General features: G+C 37.2%; 1 protein-coding gene across 5 annotated transcripts; it reads right to left on the bottom strand.

Moving 5' to 3' along the window:
- Positions 1–68: 68 nt before the first annotated feature.
- tm6sf2b (transmembrane 6 superfamily member 2b) lies at positions 69–16430 on the bottom strand. 5 transcript variants are annotated; one of them, XM_084415914.1, is made up of 11 exons: positions 16260–16430; positions 15951–16097; positions 13126–13229; positions 6438–6535; positions 6248–6351; positions 5187–5269; positions 4981–5105; positions 4787–4888; positions 4605–4697; positions 2854–2973; positions 69–1287 (listed from the first exon to the last, which is right to left on the bottom strand). In XM_084415914.1, the coding sequence occupies exons 2-11, from the start codon at positions 16034–16036 to the stop codon at positions 1078–1080; spliced, it is 1125 nt and encodes a 374-aa protein (XP_084272040.1). In that variant the 5' UTR covers positions 16037–16097; positions 16260–16430; the 3' UTR covers positions 69–1077. The 5 variants fall into 5 exon arrangements, with proteins under 5 accessions (XP_084272040.1, XP_084272044.1, XP_084272042.1 ...); XM_084415917.1 differs by having other exon boundaries at positions 832–2446; positions 2759–2973; positions 16260–16343; XM_084415918.1 differs by lacking the exon at positions 13126–13229 and having other exon boundaries at positions 16260–16313.
- Positions 16431–16964: the final 534 nt, after the last annotated feature.

The following is a 16964-nucleotide window of genomic DNA, read 5'->3' as shown; positions in this document are numbered from 1 at the left end:
AGCTCAGATGGTAGAGCGCTCGCTTAGCATGCGAGAGGTAGCGGGATCGATGCCCGCATTCTCCAATGTTTTCTTTTTTTCTGTTCGAAAAGTTAAAATGATAATGTTTATTTTAACACTCAGTATCCGTCTGCAGTGTCCACGTTGCAGAACTGAAGTAATGCACTATATATGTGTGTCTGTTTAATTTGTTGAACCACTGATAGCTCGACTTCAGTATTGTGATTACATTTGAAGTAATGACAGGTATTTAGGGGGGGAAAGCGTTATCGTGAATTGTCACGCGTTTAATGTGTTTTATATTTATTAATTACAATATTTTTTTGGGCCAAAACAACAGTTTGATATTTTTGTATGTTTACTGTGGCAGGTTCCGGTGTGACAATGTGACTTGCTATAGTTTTATATGTTCAATGAACTTTATCTTGTTTTCCTGGGCAATAGTAAAAGTGTAGCCAAGAGTTTAAGGTATATGTCTACACAGAAATTGACTTTCAAAAATGACCCAAACTTTAGAAATATTCACTGGAGTCTCCCCAATATATACTGGAATACTGCTATACATTACATTAAGACCGCCACCACGTCAACATTGAAATGATCGGCTAGGTTAGTCTCTCTTGTGTAGCTTGACAGACTTCTGTTCTAATTCCACTGGAACTGATTGGATCTCACACACAGTGCTGTTTGTGTGTGCAAGCAGAAATGTTGTGCATTGCTCCTTATCAGCATGAAAAAGCTGCTGAGCAAGGGTTGCTTTTAAGGTTAGCAGTTGTAGAACTCAACCCTGCTGACATAATCATGTACATACAACATATCCAGATGAAGGATGATTTGTAGGATAATTGTTTATTACCTATGAGACCAGCCAATTATTCAAGAAAGAAGTTATATTTGTGTGGAAGTGGACCAGAAAGATTGAACTACGAAAATGCACTGGAATAAAGAAACGCATCAGAGAATCTGTTTTGACATGTACGTCTTTTAAAGGAATAGTTCACCTATGTGAGTAAATGATGACAGAACTTCAATATTTGTGTGAACTATCCCTTTAAAGTTGATGTTTTCTCAGAGGGTTTAACTTGATTTCTTCTCATTGTTAGTTTGGCCCACAGGTGCGATGGAAAGGAAGTAGTCCGGCTCGCGTTTGCATCGCAGGGCGAGCAGAACAGGACCGACTGCATACAGCAGGTTGAGGAGGAGGACGGGCACCAGGACCGTGGTGGGAATCCTGTACATTTCTGCAGTGCGTGGGTGCAGAGACGCTCCGATATGAGTCCACTGGCACTGCGGTGGACAGAAGCACAAGATGTTATTTTTGTGGGTTAGGGATAAGACGATTCTCACCTGGTAGATGAGAAAATAGGTGAAAAAATCCGTAAAATTGAAGGATGGACCTGAGCTTGTATATTATAGAAACTTGGCCTCTTTGACCCAGTGGTGCATTTCTCATTGAAAGCCAAACCACTGAAGTATTATGCAAAACTGTTTTCCAAAACCATAGTAACATGGTTGCACTTCTACTATTTCCACACGTGCACGCTAAAATGTACAGAATGTAATGTACTGTATATAAACACACTCACCGGCCACTTTATTAAGTATACCTGTGCAAATGCTCGTTAACAGATCAGCCAATCACATGGCAGCAACTCAATGCATTCAAGCTGATAGAAAGGCAACAGTAACTCAAATAACCACTTGTTAAAACCGAGATCTGCAGAAGAGCATCTCTGAAAGCATAGCATGTCTTAAAAATATTCTTATATTTTATCTCAAGATTGTTCTAAAGAGATACGAATTTGAGTTTCTAAAACCAACTTTTTTTTTAAAAACATTGTAAATAACTTTTTAAAGTTATAGGATGGCCACCAATTGTAAAAAAAGATGTATTTAAGAAATAATTAACTAGCACATTCTTACGAACGTCTTAGAATTTATCTTAAGAACGTTTTTAGAAGTTTTTGGTGAACACCTTAGCAACTGTATAGCAACACAAATCCAGTACATCCTAGCATTGTGGCTGCAAGTTCTGGACAGCCAAACACCACTTATAAAACGCTAGAATCTAGTTTTATATTGTGCTTTTGTAAAGTTTAATGATGTGAACTCATCCAGGACCTTGCCATGTATTTTTAGAAGATTCTGCCTATGGGTAAGTAGATGAATAGACGCCAATGACACATCCTCTCAGCTCTGAGGAGGCGTTCATTAGTATGTAGAGCTGGAGATCTGTAGTGAAACTCCTAGAGTCCTGTTCTACTGGAGGTCTTTGATTAGGAATGCTGACTGCTCAGACCTCATACTGGGAGTTAGAGGGGTGCTGGATGAGCTTGTTCAGACCAGGCCTTTGATCGTGGTGCTGTTTGATGGTCCCTTTCTATAACATCAGCATACAGTAGATGAAAATCTCTAGATTCAGCCAGAAACTATGGAGGAAGTATACCTCAGTTCACAAGTTCACATCTACATATAATTAGTACAATAAGTTTATGCGTATTTGGTGTGCTGTCCGGGGAGAGGGCTCCGAGCTCGGAGTTAGGCCCGAACCCAGAGTACTCCCCCCGTTGGTAAGTGTAGATGGAACTGGAAGTCAGGAGATGGGGAGGAGGAGGGATGCTGACAAACTTTCAATGAACAGAGATAGGTCTGCTGTGAATTTATACTCTGTCATTGAGTTGATTACTGATTAATCTCCAGCTGTGCATAATTTGGTTAATTATCTGAACCTGCTCCTCCCGAACTTTATTAATAAAACATCATATGTTAGATAAACTACAACTTCTTGCAGATGTTTTCTTGCCTTCTCCTAGCAGATTTGGCCCAATACTGGAGACGTTTTCCAAGTCTTACCTGTAAAATGGCACCTGCAAAATATACCGTCCAATCGAGCATCCAAGTGCAGCCAGGTGTGCACAGCCCGTATGCAAATGAGCCTAGCATCGGGAGCGCATTGAATAGGAGCAGCAACATCTGGAGTAGAAAAGACATCATGCAACAAGTATTATTTCAGTCTGAGTGTCAACGCTACATGCCTCGCCTCTACACGCCAGTGCTTTGATGGCAAATTAATGCGGTCCAGCTCAATTCCCAAGGGCACCAGCGCTGCCGCAGCAATGCACTCCCGCTGAATACAGATTAGCCCGACTGCATTGAGTTCACACATCATTCATACTTATTGAGGCTTAAAAACACAAACATGGAAGCATTACCCACGATTAGACCCTAAACAAAGCCTGTTTGTGTTGCATTGCACGTGGTGACTTTCGATGGAGTTACAACAAGCTGTGAAAGTCATGGGATCTAGATACACCTTTAGAGAATTTGTTTTTATTGCTTGATTTTAAATAGCATTATAATTATAATGAAGGACTTGGACCAAAAACGTTTTCTCAAACATGCTTATTAAAATAAATTAAAATATCTAGAAAATATATAAATAAAATAAGTGCTAGATTTATATTAAGTTATGAATAAACTTTTTAATGCATTCAAGTTATATTATAAACATAAAATAGGCACTTTTTTCTATACATAAATAACAAATTGCTTGTTTATATTAAGTTTCTATTTTTAGTTATATTAATTTATAATAATGCATTATATTAAGAAAATAAATATAAAATATGTACATTAGTTATAGTTTTATTTGTAGTGCTTATTTTATATTTATATTTTTAATGTAAGCGAATAAAATAAATACATGTAATTAAATAATGTATTTATCTATAACTTAAACAAATATAAAGTAAGCAGTTATTTAGGCAACATGAATAATTAATAAAATACAATTTTAAAATAATAAAAAGGGATATTTCTAGTAATAAAATACCAGAAATATATAAAAAAAAAATATATATATATATATATATAAAATTGTAAGTAATATTTTATTATAAATACTGTTTTTTATTAATAATAATAATAATAATATCTAAATATAAATATATATATCCATTGTCTTCCTTTATGAGTTGGAATTTAAACAGAATCAATTTGAGTGGAAATAACAGTAAGAGTAATTTACCCTGCCCAATACATATACATTTTCTCACCAACACTCTTGCACATCCCTGAGTGCACAGGTAATATGCGATCGAAGCAGGTCTCTGTCCCCTGAACAAACATGCGTGTTGGTGTGCCTTATCAAACACATTACCACACATGTCACACTCTCTCCGACACGTCTCCTTGTTTGAGTTGATGGAGGGGCTCAGCCAGGACTCATGGGTGGGATTAGCTTATCAAGTTCTCACAGCACATCTCCTGCCTGATCGATGGGCCACCATTGTGCCCCGGCTCCAGCTAGAACAAGGACTTTTGATAACCTAAGACCCCAATCTAAACAAAAACATAACCCTCGATACCTATGTGGTTGGTTGAGACAGGAGGGATATTCTTGGACTACCTAAGGTGACAATAAGCCACCCACCTTATTGAGTGCTAATGATGAGTAATACCTTTCTAGAAGGTACCGTACAGTCATTTGGAGGAGCTTAATGCTATAAAGCTTAGGGTATTACGTAGCAAAGTATGCTTGAGGGTTGCCATAAGCAGATCTGCCTGAATGTGATTTCTTCCAGAATATGTGAATATGTGCTCACCATAACTTTGGGGAAGCCAACGGGATCCTTCAGATAAGGTTCATATTCTGCGACATATCTGTTGATGATTTCCAATGGGCAATCAAGAACTGCCTGTATGGATAAAGATAGCAGTTTTTTTGTCCCAACAGATTTTGACTGAATTATAGTACATACCAAGCGTATGGTGAACACCAACTTACCAGTCCTCTAAAGACAGTGAATCCCATGGAAGCCACTAGGTAAACCACAAAGAGCAAATCCAGGGGGCGCCATATTAAGGCTTTTTTCTGCTCACGTTCAGCCTGAGAGATACAAGCAACCTTGTTCAAATGTTACGGATTCTGTGAGGAAAATATTAACTATTGACCAAGGTCAGCGGTGTCTGGTTCTTCACCTTCGATGCACCCACAAGAGGCATATCCCTTGGCCTGGAGAACAGGGACACTGCTCCCCATATAGGTACCAACAGAAAGGGCATGTTGAGCCAGAAGGCAGGGCGGATCTCTGAGCCATATTTACCTGCATATAAAATGTACTTGAGAAGCATCTTATATAATGCTAATAGCAGGAATATTTGATCTTTTATTTATTTTGACTCACCAACTACAATTCCCGGTACAAACACAATCATGTTGCCGCACAGTGATCCAGCCCAAAAAAGCCCCAAAGTGCGATACTGTTGACTGGGACAATAGGACACATTAATTTAGGTTATTAAAACGGTTAGTTCCAGTCCTTGATTCCGATTGGTCAATAGCTGTGTTTTATTCACGACAAAACATGGCTATGACCGCTTCACCCTACAGTTCTATGTATCACTACACAACACCCCTAGCAACCACTCTTAGCAACGTAAACGTATATGTTTGTTCACATTGATATGTCCATTGAAGCTTATAGAGTGGTATTGTGAGAGATCAAGTAAGCGAGTGTATCTGCATTTACAGCAGATGTAGCATCTTCCTTCAGGTAAGTCCTATATTCGTAATAAAAAATCTGTTTGAATGCCCACTGCAATATATTGTCCTTTTAACAGTTAAGGGGTTTTCCCGTGCCCTGATAAGCAGTTTGTCCTTTCAATATAAACGTCTTCTCTACAGACTGACTCATAAAGACAGTCTTTGCCGCCATCTAATGGCGAAATCATGTAACTTCTCCTGCTGTTCATGGTCAGGGACTATTTTTTCCAGCGGAAGGAATGCTTTTAGTGATTTCACTTCATGAAAGTTGCACTAATACATATTTTTGGCTGTAATATTTGTATTGTGTGGTAACCGTTTTATAAAAGCAATAAGGTACTCGAGGCTAGTGCTGAAGGACGTTGTTAGGATGCAACCCAGCCGTGACTTACTCACGAAAAAACACTAGCCTCGAGGGGGTCAGCCCTATGTTCCCACGGCCCTATGTTCCCACATTTCTAAGATTTTTTTTTTTTTTACGATTTGTCTAAACCCCAGATACGGGTAGGTTTAGGGGTAGGGTCAGGGGTAGGCCATTTGTGGGAACATAGGGCTGTGGGAACATAGGCATGATCCCGCCTCGAGTACCAATATTGCTTACATATCAACCTCCTTTTAAACTTCACTGCATGTACTTTCATGTCATGTTTGTTCTTGCCAGATAGTGTCACCACCTTATTTCTAAAGAACTAAATCTCAAACCTGTTTGACATGCGGTGTACCAGTATCAGGTAGATGATGAAGTGCACTACACCATCCCAATAGCACATCATGATAGCATAGGGTGTACCAAGATACGGCTCCCCCTGGAGAACCAGCAAAACCAATGTCAGACAGGTAGGTTTAGACCGGGTAATCGATATCAACTCGGCTTTCTCCTCACAGTACTGACCGTTTTCTGGTAGAACTCCATGAATCCTGAGGCGAAGCCATCGTATTCTAGAGCGCTCGTGAGGTCAATGACACACGTGAAGGAAAACTCTGCAAAAACTGAACAAAAAAGGGTCCCACTTTATATTAAGTGGCTTTAAGTACTATGTACTTACATCAACAAATAAGTACAATGTACTTATTGTGTTCATGTTGTATTGTAAAACACTTTAGCTGCTATTGAGCTGGGATATGGGTAAGGTGGTATGGGTCAGTTTAAGGATAGGTTAAGGTGTAAGGGACGGGTTAATAGTGTAATTATAAATGTAATAACATAAATTAATTACAGCTGTAATTACATGCAGGTATTTTTAAAATACAAGTAATATGTAAAAACATGTATGTACACAGTAAGTCCATTGTATCAAATTATTAATTTCAATGTAAGTACATAGTACTTAAAGCCACTTAATATAAAGTGGGACCCAAAAAAGTCATTATGTATACACAAATACTCGTCTGTTCTTTTAAGTATTAAAATGTATAGATTTTTGATTGCTTGCAACATTTTAGTCTATGTACGTGTAGAGCTGGAAGTAAAACTTGTCTACCGTCTTCAACAAAATTTTAACTTTGGCCATCCGTCAATACTACAGCTCTCTGGAATACTCTATTCTGATTGGTCAATTGCGGACGGCCCTCTGGAATACTCTATTCTGATTGGTCAATCGTTACATTCAGCGTTCCCCCGATCACCTGCTTCTAGTTCTTTTAAAAGTAATAATAGAACCTTTTCTTTCTCAGAAAGTAACAAACTGCTCTCAGCTATAACGAAGATTATTTTAAATCACTTTTGTTACATTTGAATGGCAGGCTTTACAAGAAAAAATGCATCTCCCCCAGTGGAATTATGAGCTCGGCTTTATTGGCACTTTCGAATCGCTGAATTGAAATGTTTTTGTCCTTAACTCTAAGCCTTCTGTGATGTGCCTTGGGGGGAAAAACTCACTAATACGATGTTGCAGCGCTCAACTGCCCTATCAAGAGTTAACTAGCCTACCTTTATTCTCGCTCTCTTTATTAAAAAGATTTCACTCTTGCAGACTATTGATTTCTGGCAAGGTGGAAGAGGATAATGATATCTACTAGTCGAGGTGTGAACAAGAAATTTATTTTTGGAGTCATTTGTTGGGTTTTTTTCAGGTTTAAAGTGCAGCTGTGCCAAAAGGGCACTTTGCGGAGACAGAGAATACACCATGTGGCATTTCCTAAGCATCTGGGTGACAAATAATGAGTGGCAAGGGACATGAAGAAAGAAAATCCAAAGCATGGAGGCAAAAATAATGACTGTAAATGTCACCACTGGAATCTCAGACACTGGATTTAAAGGAATATTTCATCTAGACATGAAAATTCTGTCATCATTTACTTCAACCTCATGTTGTTCCCAACCTCATGTTGTTCCAAATCCGTATCCCAGCAAACAAAAATATATTCTACAGCACAATCCACACCACAGTTATAACGATAACGGCACTGAACAATAAAAACAATGACAGCCAATCAGAATCCATCCTGCTTTAAAGAGCTCGACAGATGACTGATGACAAAACTGCAGCGCATGCTTAGAATAAACAGAATGATATTGTCCTTTGGTGTGGACGCTAATACAGTTATCACTATAGTTATCGGTCTTGATGTGAACGGGCCTTATGAATGTTTTGCTTATGTCCCGATTAAGTTATGAAAACGTTATTTCTGAATGTTCCCTGAATGTTCGAAACGTCCAGTTTTTTTAAATGTTTTAAAATCGTCTTGGTTGCATGATTGTTAAGGGAACATTCCATTTTCTAATTTTGCAAACATATGGGAAAGGTTTTGTTTTTTTTGCCTTTTATTGGGACAGGACAGTAGAGAGTTGACAGGAAGTGAGGTGGGAGAGAGACGGGGGATGGGATCGGGAAAGGTCCACAAGCCGGGACTCGAACTCGGGCCGCCCGAGCGCAACGGCGCTACATGTCGGCGCGCTGACCACGAGGCCATCGGCGCCAACGGAAAGTTACTTTTGAATTTTCTCTGAACGTTCTGAAGCAAGTAGTAACTCTAGGTACGTATGTCATAATTACCGTAACGATTCTGAACTGTAAAAAGCCTTCACCTGCTTGTAGAACCTATAATTACAATGTGTAAACTCATCATTTTCTGAATGCTACCTAACTGATTACAAGTACCCTGGATTACATAATCAGATTACAAAAATTAAGTACTTGTAATTAGATTATATTGCGTTTCAAAATACTCGTAATCAGACTAGTTATTTTTTTATTGATTACATATTATTCATTCAAAGGCAGCAAATTATTCATAATTTATTGATTTTTTATTATTTTAATTTAACATTGATTGTTTTTATAATTATTAGCTTTTCATTAACCCCTGCAGTTCCATCATGAACCCCAGTCTAGGAAACTCTGACGTAATGTAATATTTAATGCACTTCATGTTGTTGATAACAAAAAATGGAATATATTTTCTTTCTCTTTGTATTTTTATATCAATATGGTACAAGATTATCCTATTCAAATCAATGTGATAAATGAGTTAGGTCAAAAGTAATCTAAAAGTAAGTCAGATTATATTACTTAAAATTTGTAATGTAATGGATTACGTTACTAACTACAATTTTTGTCATGTAATTTGGAATCAGTAACGGACTAAAATTTGTACGTAATCTACCCAGCACTGGTACCACCTGACCACTGCAGATTTAAGGTGTGCTCGACTTGAAGTGGCGCTGTGCAGACCAATCGGTGACATCAAAATACCGCGAGAGCGATTCGAAAGCATAGGGAGCTTTATTTACGGTAATTACGACATGGCGTGAAATAAAGTTTTTGTTTTGAGAACATAAGAGATCACTTTGAACAAACATTTTATTAATGTTACTGGTAGAACATTTGTTTGAAAGAACCTTGCCAGAAAGTTCAGAGAATGTTCCCTGTTAGCAGGAATGACTTTAATTTTCCGTGGAACACAATAGAAGCTTAGTGGAATGTTCATATTGCTCTTTTTCATAAAATAAGAGAAAGACAAAATGACAAAAAGCACAATATGTGGAGCATTTTCAGAGCATTTTCATGTTTAAGTCAACTATTCCTTTAATAATCTTCTTTTCCGAGCGAAGCTCTCAGAAATATGGAATTTGTTGTTTTATTGTGAAGGAAACCGAGGGTGTAAAAGTAAAGACAGGTGTGTTATTTTAACACAAATACTTTTCTTGTATCCAATTTCATGGTTGGATTGCCAGACTAGATATCGTCCAATGCCATTCTTCTAGCGTTCACGCGTATCTAACTGAACAGCTTCGTAGATATGACTGCTCAAAGAGAAGTGTTGCATCGCCGTCTGCCGAGCACAGATTCACAGTCTGATATTGAGTCTCTCTCCATCTTTCTCGCTTTCCTTTTTCTCCCCAAGCCCTTTAAATCCATAGGGTTCTTGATTTAGTTTTCTTGCATTACAGGTGCGATAGTGGAATTATCTTCTCTTTCATCACGACAGGGGTGGAATGACATGTGCCAGAAGACATTGTCACTTCTCAGTCACTAATCCATGATAACACCGCTATCTTTTGTGCATTACATTGCAAAATCTGACATTTTTCTATTGTGTCCGTGAGGGGGAGATTGGCAATGCACAAAAGAATTTGGGTTTATTCATTTGGGGTTTTTTTTTACAAATGAAACTCTCTTAAAACACCTTTCGCATTTCATTTATCCACAGCAAACTACAGTGGACATATATACAGGGGTGATAGTAGAAAAAAATCCTGAGCCTGAACTTTTTTCCCTGGGAGATAAGCGGGCCTAGATATATGCCCTAAGCCAAGATATATGCCCTGATCAACATAATTGTCAAGTGGGATCCAGGGGTGTGCTCCCCTAGGAGAACATTTTGATAAATAGTCCCTTAAATGATAGATTCTGGTGACTTTTGTGGATATAAATGGACATCATTCAGACATGAGATGAAAAAACCCAGTACAAGCCTATATTACAGTAGCAGGTTTCAGTAAGTCAAATTTAAGACCTTTTTAAGACATTTTAAGACCAAAAAGATTGAAATTTAAGACCTACCTATTTACGACGCATTGCCAAAAAAAAATTCTAATCAAAGAATTCATTTTATTTCAATGAATTCAGTAATTGAAATTAATTTACAGATAACGTTTCGCGCTGCCAGTGTGGGAAACACATTCGTAGTGTATGGGAAACACAAAATAAATTCACACGTGGAGTGACTGCTGTATCAATCTGATTGGCCAAAACCCAAGACCAGCCCCTACCCTATTACCGATTGGCTGAAGTAGGCTTACTGGTGTGGTTTAGTGAAAGCGCCTCTCAGATATTGGGATAATTGTCAGATCAGGCGAGATCATGAGACTTTAAACATTTATTGTGTTTACAATTAAATAATATTTTCATTCTTCAGGGGCCTGTTTCAATAAGGAGGTTCAACCAACTCTGAGTTAAAACTTGAACTCTGAGTTGACTTACCCTGAGATGGGAAACTCTGAGTTTTCGGTTTCAGAACAGCTGAAATTAGTTAGTTCAATCAACTCTGAGTTGACTGACTCTGAGTTAAGCGCGTACACCACAACTATAAAAAGCCATTATCAATGGAGCGCAGATATTATGAGTCACCATGGCAACAGCGCCAGACAAAAAGAGGTCTTCATATTTCTTCACATTTTATACAGTGATGGGTGTAATTAATTACCAAGTTATCTAAATACTGTAATTTAATTAAAGGGATTACTCTTAATTATTCTGTAATTTAAAGTTAAATCTGATGTAATTGTATTAGACTATAGAACAATTCTGTATAGGCTATTTAACATACATTTTTAAAAGTTATATTTTTAATGTAACCTTGTTCCTCTACACATTTTGGTCAATTCAAGAATAATTCATGCAATTGTATATTGTTTATTTGAAAGCATTAAAAGTGCTGTTTCTTGTCCCTCCTTGTATTGTTCAAGTGTTTAAGGTTGACATGGGATTTAGTAATTAGTAATAAGTAGACCAATAATTTCTAAAGATTTAAAGGTCATTATTACATTAATCTAATTACACTGTTGAAGATGTCATTTGTAGTTAGTAATACAAGTAACTTGCCCAACTGTTATAATATCAGAGGTGAAACTGGAAGAACAGTATGTTATTCAACCTAATTTAAATTTTTATGTAGGTGCAATCCTGCAGGCATTAAAAGAACATGGGAGCAGCTGAAATTTAAATATAAAAACATAATTCAGTCAAGTAAGGCTTGAGCATATCATGGGTGTAGGCTACCTGACTTTACAAACATTTGACATTAAATAACTAAAGCATCCAGTGTCTAGCACTGCAGCAGAATTTACAGCTGAGGGAATTCCTGGAGGGACTTCAGAGCCAGTCCCAAAGATCCAAGGGCCTTCATAAAATGTAAGAGGTTTACATATGTGTTATTTTTTATATAGGCTATTTTTGATATTTCCATTTATTTTACTTTGGGTTGGGTTTTTTGTTGGTCCCAACCGATTCTGATGGTAATATCTGTCTTTTGGAGCCTCCTGTCCCAACAGAACCACAGGCAGTTGTAAGTAAACTACTCAATACACCATTATGACAAATAGTGTTATAAAGTGTACTCAACCAAATGCTCATCACATGGGGATAACAAGTTTCTGCTGCCACAGAGAGGCCTACAGAGGTAATGTTAACATTATGTGTCTACACATCAAACAATCTACACATTCACATTTTTTTCACATTTTTATGTGGAGTAGCCTATAGAATCTAAGTTTAAATCTAAGTATAAAGTATTCTTATCTCTCCTCCCCAGAGTGTGGAAGAACAGCAGGAGGACGGTCCATCAACTTCTGTTGCACAGATGAACACAGTTCAGTGATTTCCAGTAAATGCCACAGTTTAATTCTGTAGAATTTGTTTAGAACTACATTATGTAACTCTAATCTACTACTGTGTTTTCAGTTGCCAGTTAAGGAATTATATAGACTTCATCTTATTTAAAAAAATTAATTAAAAAAGCAATATTTTATTTATTAATAAAAGATTAATTTTATTAATGAAAATGTACTGAAAGAATGAATGAGGTGTTTAAACACCACTTCCTCTTTAAAAAAGGGGAGGAGACCGAAAGAAACTCTGGGTTTACTGAAGAAAACCTGCTCCCGACCAGGTTAGGTTCACAGAGTAAGTTACCATGGTAACTGACTCTGAGTATAAGTTACCTCTCTTTCAGAAACGGGCTTGACTTACTCTGCTTTCTCAGGTTTAACATACCTCCCATTCTGAAACAGAAAACTCAGAGTTTCCCTCATTTCAGGGTTAACATACTCAGAGTTTTTACTTAACCTCCTTTCTGAAACAGGCCCCAGGTGTCTTCTTTTGAAAAAACGTTATTCGTGGCTAAATTTACTGCGGTGAGTTTAAATTGCTTTCGCATTCAATGTAGTAACAAAACAAGTAATTCATCCGGACGTATGTGACCTTGCTACTTCAGAAACAGGAAGGTGACATGATCGTAATTTTTGATCATCAAATAAACAAGCATCATTTGTTTATTGTTTTGAGGGTCAGAATAAAATATGGAATGAGTATATTTGGCATATTTCAAGAGTCAACAGATCAAATCAGAGCTCATACCATAGAACAAAGGATCTTTAGGAGGATTGTAGCGAGTAGCAATGTAGACCATGAAGAACACTGCCACAAGAACAGCCACCCCGATTTCCAGAATAACCACTGGCCTGCAAATACAAAACATTACGAACACGAGTTAACATGAAATCAAAATTAACTTTCTGTGACTGACAGTCTCTGTAAATAGTCAAATAAAATGTAAACGCGGTCATATATGGACAGAGGAACGTGAGGAACTTAAAGACGTAGTTTACACGAGTTCTCAGGGGGCGAAATGTTAGCGATTTCTCATCTGTAAAATTGGCGTACACAGACAAGTGTTTTAAAAGGAATACAGAGGAAAAAATAGCAAGACAGAGGAAAATTAAGAGACAAAAAGCGACGGGATCAAAAAGAAGCAAGGTAAGAGAGAGAACATCGGTAAAGCCAGGGCTTGCAAACCTGTATAAATGTCTTTGTCCTGCTAAAGAATTAATATTTGTAACCAAACAATTGTGGGGCACCATTGACTTCCATATTAGTATTATTCTCCATACTATGAAAGTCAATGGTGCCCAGAAACTCATACAGGTTTGGAACAACTTGAGGGTGAGTAAATGATGACAGAATTTTCATTTTTGAGTGAACTATATCTTTAACTAATTTGGTAGCGGCTGATTGGTCGCTGTTGCATCAGCGGCCAATGAGCTGCGGCTCAACGTTCAAATACCAGTAGTGTTGCTGATAGCAGTTTGCAGCACACCTTCAGAAACCCTCCACCTTCCCCAGCTCCACCTGTATAGATCTGATACGGGGTTAATTCATGTATGTTACATGTGCAGCAGCAGCAGCATGTCTTACATGCTCACAGAATTGTCTGTGAATGTATTGGCAGTAGTAAGTCTCAGTAGCAGCACCGTAGCAGATCCAAGACCAAATACATTAACATTGACATTTCCATTGCCATGCCAATCTCTCTGAGAGTTGTCATGACAGCTGTGATAATATGTTTTCTGAGGTAAAGTTCCCTGACACATTGTTTACAAGTTGTTTTATCAACACTGATTGAGTGATTACACAAGATATGATACATTTCAGTAAGTTGTATATTCTTTTAACATACCCTCTGATGTTAATTCATGTTTAGGCTATTTTGTACTGTAACTAGTAGATAATCGATTCACGCGCGCTGGCATTTAGCTTGAACTGCCTGCGCTACACAGTGACTGTCACGCCACATTAAGAGCGCCAAAAACGGTATTTTTATTGTTTGAATTAGGTAATAATACTTACAAAATGTGAAGGCTGAGACTTTGTATCATATAGAAAGTAACCTGCTCTGTCTTGTCTGTCAGCGTCCGTGTCCTCGCTCTTTGTTCCGCGATGTTTTTTTTTCATTGTGTGAGAATAGGAACGCGTGACGTGAGAGCGTGCGTGACTCCTGGTTAAAGCCAAAGTCCTTAATTCTATTATTAGAATTTAGAATATTTCTATTATTTTTATTGTATATTATCATTGTAGTATTGATAAAAAAAAGTATTAAATATTTAATCAAGAATTATATCTTGAAGGACACCACCTTTGCATTCTTTAAAAAATTACTTCTGATTAATTTTGCACAATGTCTTGTCCCCAATTAACGTATTCGACCATTATCTTTCCTGTCTTCAGCAAGTGAGCAGAGATGAATGGTTTGGCAGCGAGAACGGTAATTATTCCAACACCCAGAGCACCAAATGAGATGGGAGACCATGTGATAGTCCAGCCTTTACTGAGACACTTACTGTACGAGGAGCTATTCAGACATACAACACAATACAGCCTGTAACAGAGACTGTGGTTGTTGTTTATCATTGTAAATGAACGGTATAGAAATGGCATACAGTGAAATACCAGTGAATTTCCATGACCTTTACAGTTGTTTTTGATCATTGGATAATTTGATTAGCCTAAACCATTCAACTGTGAATCAGTTCAGCTGACTCAAAAGAATGATTCAGCATATCAGTATCAGTAATTGGTGACCTTCAGTAGCCAAGCTATAAGAATAGCAGAATAGCATAAAATAATCTTTTTGTGATGTCTTTAGACCAGCCTGGAGAAAGATGTCTTCGTTTGCCAAGCGTGGTGTATCATTTGCCTTGCCTGTACTGCTTTTGAAACTCCTAGATCATTTAAATGGGTGTAATGTTGTGAATTTAATATAATTTTTCTGTCAGGATATAATTTATACAATAAAAATTATTATTATTATAATAAAGCTATGTTTTTTTTATATCATTAAAGGCAGTAGCTTGAGTCTATAACAAATCAGTTACTATTACATATCCTTTCACTGCCCTCAAGTGGAAGAAATAAAGAAAAAGACACATTTGAGTGATAATCTTCAATGAGCATGCTAAATAAATTATGGCACCAGTCAACAAATTATTCTTATAATCTATGTTCTCCATAGTAAAAGATCTAAATATGATGTACAGACTGCTATAAAATGTGGCATTTGGTAAAATGCATTTAATGTGGCCAAAGTTGTTATTAAAATTATTCGCACTATGTGCTTTTCAAACACAGCCTTTGATAAGAATGTACACTGTAAAAAATATATGATCAATAAATTATGACAACATGTTTTTATATTTCTTTAACTCATCAAAATTAGTTAAGCAAATGTCAACTTTTTATGTTATACAAGTTTCAACTTTTTTTTTTTTTAAGTCAGATTAATTTAATTTAAGTTCAATTTACTTGAACATCCAAGTTGATTGTACTTAAAAATGTAAGGCAGCAACTTTTTTTTTTACAGTGTATTATATATGATTCTGTTAACCTTGCACATATACAATACTCACTCTTGAAATGCTGGAACATTGTTCATAGTGTAAAGGACACCAAGAGCCGTCAGGGAAAACAGAAAAACGCATATCTCCTGTGCCATGACGTCTGCTTTGAAATCAGTTATTCAGTTATAATCAGTTATTCAGTCCAAGGGTCCACAGCTGAGGATCGACAAGTTGTTAGAGTCAGACATGTTACAAATATTAGCATTCAGTTCTATATCTGTTACATCAGAATCTACACTTGAAAGTCTACGGGGACTTTGCAAGTCAATAAATATTTTGCAGGTCTAGTGTTATAGTCTAAAATAAACATCTACTTACCAAGGACACCCTCTCCAGAAACTGTGCATAACCCAATTTACAATGGCCCTGTGTGGGAATTGTAGGAGAATAATCGAGCCAAACAAAGGCGCTTTTGGAAATGTAATTTGATTTTGTCATACATTTACATAATCGTGTTTACTTTTGGTCTAATTTGTCAAATGCTTGTGTGCCAAAAAAGGAAAGCTCTGCCAAAGCTGTGGCAGCCAAAGAGGCTTTTGTTGTTCTGTAAGCTAAAGAATTTACTTGTGAACTAGACTAAGGAGATTTCTAAAATTATTTGATAGATAAAAGCATTTGTGGAGTTGAAATTAATGTAGTACAATATAGCCTTGTACTCAACGGCCACCATCACATGGCAGCAACTCAATGCATTTAGGTATGTAGACATGGTCAAGACGATCTGCTGAAGTTTAAACTGAGCATCAGAATGGGGAAGAAAGATGATTTAAGTGACTTTGAATGTGGCATGATTGTTGGTGCTAGATGGGCTGGTCTGAGTATTTCAGAAACTGCTGATCTACTGGGATTTTCACACACAGCCATCTCTAGGGTTTACAGAGAACGGTCCGAAAAAGAGAAAATATCCAGTGAGCGGTAGTTCTGTGGGCAAAAATGCCTTGTTGATGTCAGAGGTCAGAAAAGAATTGCCAGGGTTCGAGCTGAAAACAGTAACTCAAATAACCACTTGTTACAACCGAGGTC

This window comes from Rutilus rutilus (genome assembly GCF_951802725.1).
Source record: "Rutilus rutilus genome assembly, chromosome: 8".
NCBI classification, from domain to species: domain Eukaryota; kingdom Metazoa; phylum Chordata; class Actinopteri; order Cypriniformes; family Leuciscidae; genus Rutilus; species Rutilus rutilus.
Note: the sequence above shows the minus strand (reverse complement) of the source record. Positions and strands in the feature narration are given on the sequence as shown.